Source organism: Brassica oleracea, chromosome C8 (genome assembly GCF_000695525.1).
Source record: "Brassica oleracea var. oleracea cultivar TO1000 chromosome C8, BOL, whole genome shotgun sequence".
In the NCBI taxonomy this organism is placed as follows: Eukaryota; Viridiplantae; Streptophyta; class Magnoliopsida; order Brassicales; family Brassicaceae; genus Brassica; species Brassica oleracea.
Window position 1 is genome coordinate 33,091,794 of NC_027755.1, and position 9,027 is coordinate 33,100,820.

The window sequence follows — 9,027 nt, forward strand, 5'->3', positions numbered from 1 at the left end:
AAAAAAAAAAAAAAACAGCCGTTCACGTCTGTTACTGTCCAATCTTTTCGAACAAGAGTCGGAAACAAAGCACCTCATATTTATGACAAACGACATTTTAGTGTGTTTAAACTCATTTTAGTGTTATGTCTGAAGTTACTTTAAATTTATCTTTTAAACTACATTTTATGTAATATTTTTTTATTCATATTTTAAAATGTTATCTTTTAAATTTTTTTAAAACAATTTTTTTCTTCCAGGAAAACATATATATTTAAATAAGTTATTCTAATAGAAATGAAAAACTACAATTTTAACTAAATCATTTTAATTCTCAATTTTGAATGTATTATATTTATATCTATGTTGACCAAACTATTTTAATCCGCTAACTGTAACCGATAAATATAACTAATGGCACTAAATGATTGGCTTTCAAGAAGATTAAATGTTTTGATTATCAGAAATATGAGATTTATTGTATCTGAACTTTTTTGAAGTTAGGAATTATATTCTTGATTTTCTATTTTAGATCTTCATTTTTTTAATTCTTATATAAATCCTTTTCTTGAAGATCAAAATTCAAAATCGTCGTCGACAAGATTCCCAACACATATTGGGCCTTTCCGGCCCATTTAACTCCACACGAGTCCACCTTATGAGCAGCGTAACAGTGCACTACAAGAAACGAAGACATAGAATCTCCACTCCAATTCTATAAAGGATCATAGTCAAGGAGGTACCATAACAATCATCAGGGACACAAGTTATAGTAGTGTTTTCAGACTAATATCAAAAACATATTGTAACTCGAACACAACATAGAAAAAACATGCTAGAACTCTACCATTCTACGGCCGAGATACCATTGTGTCACAAGCATTCTTGGTAGCTTCTGGTTCTGCATTCTTCTCATATTCTTCAGCTTTTCTTCCTCTTGGAACTGGAGATAGACTATACAATCAAAACATTACCATCAACATTTACAGAGACATCCCAATGAGTGCAAGTGAGAAACCAAAGCCATTACTATAATTTACCTTCTGTATCTGTCATAAGAAGGACTCCTTTGTCTACCATTATCAGGACTCCTATGTCCATAATCTGCTGGACTCATGCGTCTTTCACAAGCTGCTGGACTCTTGCTTCTGTCATAAGCTGATGGACTCCTCCCGCGTCTGTCATAAGCTGATGGACTCCTGCGTCTGTCATAAGCTGATGGACTCCTCCTGCGTCTGTCATAAGCTGCTGGACTCCTGCCTCTGTCATATTCAGGGCTTCGAGGACGACCATAATCAGGAATTGGACGCCTATGATACGCAGGGCTAGGAGATCTCTTCGGACTACCACCACCACGTCGGTCATCTCTTTCATCATCATCATTTAAGCCATACTCAACAGCAATAACCTTGCCCAATATTTGGCTGCAGGCACAAAAGGTGATGTGTTCGATAAAAAAAAAGCTGCTACCACCACCACCATGTTAAATATTTGGATAAAGAAAAAGTATCAGGCGGCTGTGTTGCTATTTACCTTCTTTGAGTAGCCTCAAAGGCTTTTGTAGCATCTTCTTGAGTTGCAAACTGAGCAAATAAGTAGTTGCTCCTCATACGTACGTTGATGACCTTTCCATAGGGTTGAAAGTGCTCTACAATGTCGACTTCTTTTGTTCTAAAGGGGTCGAAGTTGCAGACAAACAATGTCTTTGTAGGCTTCTGATATGACCCATCACCATGCCTGCTGCGTTAACCCTGAAAGCCAGACAAGTAAAGAGTTTTTAACAAGTAGGAAACAAAGTGAGAGCTTCACGAAAAAAAAACGAGAACACTATATATATATATATACCCTCCCCCATTCAACTGATAGCGTGCGTTTCTCAAAACGGTAGTTGTGAAGCTTGCGGATTGCATCTTCAGCATCCCGTTCATCTTCAAAATACACAAAACCAAACCCTGCAATATAAAAACACGAGAATAAGAAAAATGCGACACAAAGATTGACAGTCCCTCCGGTCCATAAAACCTGCAATGCTGTTGATCAGCCAATAAAGCAAAACAAGTGTGCCCTATAAAATAGCTAAATAGATATATAAAACACCTGCATATATGTGAAGGCTGGTGTACAAGAGATGTAGAGGCGTTTCCATGGTGTAGTAAGCATAACAAAGCACACCAATTTTTAGAGCATAAGAGTCTTTTTGCATCTTTAAATTTGACATTTTCAAGCTGCAAAAGACTCTTATGCAACAAAGCACACCAATCAGACTTTTATGCTCTAACAAAGCACACCATTTTCGGATGAGCATGATGAGTTTGCATACATCAAGTAAAATTACTGTGCTTTGTTAATGCAAAAGACTCTTTGTTAGAGCATAAGAGTCTTTTGCATCTTTAAATTTGACATTTTAATTTTAGATCTTATTTTTAAATTTTTTGAATTTTTTGAATTTTATTTTATTTTTGAGTTTGAAATTTTAATTTTAATTTTTATGTTTTTTGAATTTTTACATTTTTAAAAAAATTTGTTTTGAATTGTTTACACTTTTTTCCAATTTCATTCGATTTTTTCTGTATTTTTATTTTTTATTGAAAAAAAAAAAACTGACACATTATCATTTTGACCTGTAAAATGAATAGTACCAGTTTTCTATGAATAGGAAAAAGTGAGGTTTATTATGATAAAAATGACACTTTGAAAATTTAAAGTGATAGTAAAAAAACTTCATTGTTTAAAATGCTAAAAAGTAACACTTTCGGTGTTTAAAATGCGATTTTCCGGAAACAACCCTCGGCTACGATCGGAGAAGCAAGGCAGAGTATGGTTAAACTGATCAAGCGCGCGTGTATTAACGCCGTAGCGTCAACAGGGGTTAATTAGGAGATTACATAAATTATAATGGGCCTTCTCTACAAATAGGCCCACACTATAACTATTGCTGGGTCTTTATAGTTCATGTGAGATGTGTTATAGAAAAATCCAAAAACTTTAAAATCAACATAAAATATGCATTAAATAAGATGGTAAGGAGTATAATCATTAGGTTGGTCTATGTGACAACCAGTATGATCCCCCAGTTATATGACTATATCCGATTTTTATAAAAGCATTAAAAAAACAAAATGTGTGTTCATCAAGAACTCTAATTTTCTAGAGAAATTTACTTGAAAACTACAAATTTAAGCCGTTTGGAAGAAGAAAAATGGTTTTAAATGTAAAAAATGTGAGTCATCAAACCATAAATAATAAAACTTATGTACATATTCAACTAAATATTGAGGAAACAATTGTTTTTGTTCATACTCTCGCAGCCAATCACAGAAGCCCACTTGTCAGTTGACTTTTAAAGTTTCAGATCACGAACCGTTCCTTAGCTCCCGAGTCAGATTGAACGACTGAGATTTCCTGTTGCTTTTCAACCTCAATAGTCCATACAACTTCTTGAACTCCTTCACCGCCGGCGAACTTCCTCCGCCGCATAAAGGCCCACTCGTATCTCCTTCGTAATCTTCCGACGACGCTCTTTCGTGAAACAACCGCGTCGTAGTCGCCGGAGTTCCCCTCCGATCTCCGTCCGTTTGCAACGCGTTGATCACCGATTTAAGCGCTCGACTAGGCGAGTTTCTGTTGGCGATCATCAGTTCTCCGATCTCGGCGGGGCTTAGAGACGCACCGTCTCGGAATATGCCTTCCACTTGGGGGAAGAGCTTGTGCTCTTTCAAACCCAAGTAGCTACTCGCCAACGCCTTAAACGCCGTGAAATCACACAACGGAAAATGGATGTGAACGTCGACCCGACCCGGCCGGAGCACCGCCGGGTCGATCTGCTCCTTTGACGTCATGGTGAAGACCATGATCCGTTCATCCGCGGCGCATGAGCTGAGGATCCCGTCGGTGAAATTCAAAACACCGGAAACGCTCAGAGCCGTTGATTTCGACGAGAGGAACCGGTCTAGATCCTCGATGACGATCACGGATCGACACGTGGTTTGTAACAGAATCATCTTGAGATCCGAGTCGTCTTCTACTTTGGATAGATCTACATCGTACACATCGTAGTTTAGAAAACTAGCCATCGCCGCCACGAAGCTTGATTTTCCGGTGCCGGAAGGTCCGTAGAGAAGGTAACTCCGTTTCCAGACTCGTCCTAGCCGATTGTAAAACTGTTTCCCTTTGAGAAACGATTCGAGATCGGACTTCACTTTCTCCTTCAGATCCGCCTCCATGGCGATGTTATCGAAGGTGCAAGGGTGAGTAAACGGAATCGATCTCCATCTCCCGATCTTCTCATCGTTCCCAGCGACGTTCATGAACAGCTTCAACTCCTTGTTCCTCTGTTCCAGCTCCTCGGAGACTGTGTGTATATGGTTGAGATACGAACCGAGGATCCTCCGTTTATCAGCTTTTCGGATCTTCAAAACGAAACTCCTCGAACCGTCTTCGTCTTCTCCGTTGATCCAACAGACTCTAGCGCCGAGAAACTCGTCTCCGATCACCTGATTCCGATCGAGACGGAGGATGATCTCGTTTGACTTTCTCCCAGCGAAGAGGTTTGTGTAATCCGAATTCTCGATGGAGCTGAGTGAATTCAAGTAAGCGTAAACCCTACGGTAGAGTTGATTCTCCTGCAAGTTATCGTTGAACTCAGGGACTCTGTAGAACTGGTAAACGTGAAACCAATCGAAGATCTTCCTCCGCCATTGCTTAACCGTGTAAATCAAACCGGTTTTGAACAAAACAACTCGTACCAAGAACAACACCACCACCAAAACCGGTATCCCTATAACCGAGTTCCGGAGAATCCCCATGATCTGAAGTGTCCCTAGAATCTAGATGATGACAACGAAGAAAGAATCAGAGGCATGTTTGGGGGTATAAAGGGAATCGTGAGAGAACACTTTAGGAAGAAGATCTTTTTGAAAGGAGGCGTGGCAGGGACGGTGATAGTTACCGGTTAAAGGGTAGTTTCGGTATTTTGGTTAATATCTGTCACGGCGTTTTACCGCTCGGTTGGTTTGAATGGTTCAATCATCACTTGCACAAGTAATGTAATGTGATAATGATGCTTACGCCACAATTATTATCTTAATCCTTTTTAATATATAGTTATAAAGTTTTCAGATATTTTTCTTTACTAAACTACGTATTAATTACGATTACTGCAAATGGCTAGTTATCAATTACGACGATATATTTCCACAAAATTCAAATGATCATTTCAAATCATCACCATGATTAAGAGCCTGAGGCCGAGTGTCAACAACCATAAGTAATTCTTCAGGTTTTTCTTTCTTCCTAACGTCGAGTGTTAGTAATGAAATGGTTAAAATAAATCGGGTAAAAATTAATAAGACTACGCATACCTCTTGGTAGTTGATATGGTCGCTAGCTAGATCAATCTTGTTGGCGTTACAATAAGCTTATGCAACTATATCGATCGTGACAAACTCTGAAAGTCAACTTGGTTGGCCAAAATTGTTTCTTGATTTTTTATTTTTTTTATATAAAGAGAACAAAGGAATTTTATGGCTCGAATATTCGGAATATATTGGATTTTAAATAAAGAGAATACGTGTGTTTATCATTGACTTGCGAATTGCGATCAAAATTGGGAGTGTTTTTAATTATAACATCGAATTTTTTTACAGAAAACTAGTAACGAATATAGAAATTTATCTAAAATTGATTGGGTAGATTTGGTTTCAATTTCGTCATAATCAATTTCGGAATATATTGGATTTTAAATAAATGACTGATCATCGTATGTATAATACAAGTACATGTGTTGAACCTCCAAACGATAGTATCTTCGCATCAACACATATATCCCATGGTAGACCGTAGACGTCTCACTCGCTGGACACTTGAAAGACAGTAGTAATCATTTGATCTTGACTTGGTAGCCTCACTGCCTCAGGCGTGTTGTAAGTTCGCTATCTATTAACCTACGGTTTTGAAGGATTGTCAAGTGTATTTGGATGTGAATATGTGAAGACCTAGTATCTGGATTCAAGATGAGGTCCTAACATCACAATAAAAGTTTTTTTTTTAATTAAAGGTTTCCTAAAAGTAATTTAGATGAAACGCGAATATCAACTACAGATAATTAAAGTGGTCCTAACATCATAATAAATAAATTTAAGATTAGCAGAATATTAACTCACAGTCATCATGCACTTAGTGTATATAAATCTATCAACTTCATCACTCGGATATATGCCAATTGACAGCGTCAGATTATCACCACAAATCACGCATCTAAAAGCGATTAAACATTTAAAATCTTTAGTAAAAATTCGCTTTTCCGTACGTTATATACCTATAAACTAATAGTAGTATTAAACAAAAATTTTACGGGAACCCAAATCAAATCGTTGACAAGAAAATACTTCCAAATCAAATAACAAACAAACTACGTAATATATATTACATGCATGAACAATGATTGGAAAACCACGTGTGCATGCACTAAAAATGGAAATTCACAGTCTGGACGTATAAATTATATTGAAGTTTTTAACTCCGACCAAATAGTATTATACTTTTGTACAAATCATATATATTAGATGGAGCATCAGGGGTGGATATAGATACCAGGATACAAGGCAGTTAACATGTGTGTGTTTTCGTCAAATATACCAAGTGTTTGGACTGCTGTTAATTAGCATCTTGACTATTAGATGATGGACGTTTATTTATTTATGTATTTCTAGATGTCGTCGCTAATCAAAATTTTGTCTAACCTTTAACGAGCAAGTTCATTACTTTGTGTGTTATTTGTTAATGGTCTTGGAAACATCGGACTTTACTCTTTAATCATCATAAGTGCCGACGAACCAAATTGGCCAACCCTAGAAAAAATCAATTAGAGCACCATTATCCTAGAGACCCTAAATGGGTCTCTTATTTTTTTTAATACTTTTTAATTGTAAAAGTGAATTAAGAGACTGAACTAAGAGACCCGAAAATTTACGTGTTTCATTGCAAGTTTATTATTTAAGAGTTCTTAAAAAAAAAATTAATTAAACACCAATTTTTTTTTGATTTTTATTATTAAACTTAAACTTTTTCTTAAAACATATTACAAGATAACATTTTAAACATTGACTTTAAAAAAAAAACATACAAAATAAAAACAAGGAATTTGTTCGATGACTTTGTGAGAAGAATGAAAATTGTTTTGTGATTAAATAGAACTTGTGCATGATTGTGAAAATGAGAGAAGAAGGAACTTGTTTGATGAGTGAATGACTTTGTCTATAAAATTACCGAGCTGAATAAACACATATATATATATAGAACAACACAACAACAATACTAAACTTAGAGATGGGAGAGAGTAACCACAAACACAGAGACACATACAATGGATCATTGTAATGTTTCCTATGTATGGGACAGCCTCTCAATATGAAGAGACAGAACCAAATTTAAAACCACAAACACATAGAGATATAACCAATAATTGTAGCTTTCCTATGAGACAGCTTCTCAGTATGAAAAAAACTTCTAAAGGGCACAGTTTTATTTACACTAACTTCCATTTTAATCTATCTAAAACTCAGAAACAAACAGAAAAAGCTACAACTTCATATCAGCAGTGGAAACGGCGGAGGAGGACGTCGACGGGTGGAGGCATCTGAGTCGTGTAGTAGCCATGAAAATCGTATCGGCGACTTCAACGTTTTGGTTTTGGTGGCTGCACCAAATTAAGAAACGTCTCCTATTCAGGAGAAATAATAACCTTCTCTTGTTTTAATAGCTATTTTTGTTTTTCTTTTTAATCTTAACTATGCTAAGAGATTCGATAAAAACTTGGAATAATGATGCTCTAATCCAAAAGGACGTACCTATATGATTTCACACTGCATTTTCTTCTTTGCTTTTTATGCTCTTCACAATCTTTGATCCTGTATGAACACGTGTATAGACACATCGATGATTTTATTTTTATTATTACGTAGTGACCAACATGATTATGAAAACAACCAATTATCCTATATATTTTGCTGTCTCTGCTTTTGGTGGCAGAACCTAAAGAGAGAATTCAAATAGCCTTATACCAAACACCACCTTTAACCTGATGCTACGGATCTGGACAATTTAGGCAGAAGTTAGGAATATAGAGATATCATTGATATACCAAGAAATTAAGGATTAGTATATCGATACTAATGTGGTCCTCAAATTTTAAACCCTTGAATGAATGAAGCGGTGTACATGTCTCAAAGCATACGCATCTTTTAAATTTCACTTTCGGTTTCTTTGAAGAATATGTTTTTAAGAAGTTGAATCAAATAAGAACGTTTTCTTTATTAGTAATGTGGCTGATAAGACTCTAAGATGTAAAAGACGATCTTATTGCTTATTGTATAAACCGTAACAATACCAAGACGAGAAGGCTATGAACCCTAACGCCAAGGTCCTTCAAATCCAGAGAACAAGCTCTCTGAACTTGCCTCAAATGCAGAGACACTCCTCTGATTTGCCTAACAACTCTCTATGATCCTTTGATAATCAACAACAACGTCCAATCTTCGTTTCTTCACTAGATGTCCTTTGAATTTAAACCTCCAAGACTTAGGAGCCAAACACATCTTCTTCCTGTGATGTACCATTGGCCTTCTCATGATCAGTAATCTTGGTACACCAATCACGAGTGAAGCAGACGTCTCTGAATGCAGATGTGGAGTCAAGGTAGTAACGATTGATTCATGATCATCATTGTTGTCCTGACTCGATTCTGTCACAGGATCTAACTCTCTGTCTTGAATAAAATTCTCATCCATTTTACGTTCTTCCGCTTGTATCGTGACTGTTGCTAATGCTTCGACCTCTTGGAATTGATTAGCCGAGTTGATAGACGGAATCAATCTTGTTGTAGACATTTGTAAGTGTCTACCTTGTTCTGCCTTGTTTCGTTCACCATACTTCCACAACAATGATTCTCTCAGATCCTTCCAGCTTTGGAAAGGGATGAACGAATTCATGCGGTGAACATATACTTCCGCTTCTCCATCGATGAAACCGCGAGCCAACGCAAGCTTTTGT

The 9,027-nt window shown here is 36.7% G+C and overlaps 2 protein-coding genes across 2 annotated transcripts; both read right to left on the reverse strand.

The window, feature by feature from the left end:
* Positions 1 to 852: 852 nt before the first annotated feature.
* LOC106311310 (serine/arginine-rich splicing factor RS31) lies at positions 853 to 2,139 on the reverse strand. Its single transcript, XM_013748508.1, is given in 8 exon segments — positions 853 to 891; positions 894 to 933; positions 1,020 to 1,167; positions 1,234 to 1,403; positions 1,513 to 1,730; positions 1,825 to 1,931; positions 2,077 to 2,115; positions 2,118 to 2,139. Coding segments are annotated over 8 exon segments (783 nt in total).
* A 1,061-nt stretch (positions 2,140 to 3,200) lies between these two features.
* On the reverse strand, positions 3,201 to 5,038 carry LOC106307963 (probable mitochondrial chaperone bcs1). The gene has a single exon (XM_013745065.1). It carries the CDS (start codon positions 4,782 to 4,784, stop codon positions 3,333 to 3,335), a length of 1,452 nt encoding a protein of 483 aa, XP_013600519.1. The 5' UTR covers positions 4,785 to 5,038; the 3' UTR covers positions 3,201 to 3,332.
* Positions 5,039 to 9,027: the final 3,989 nt, after the last annotated feature.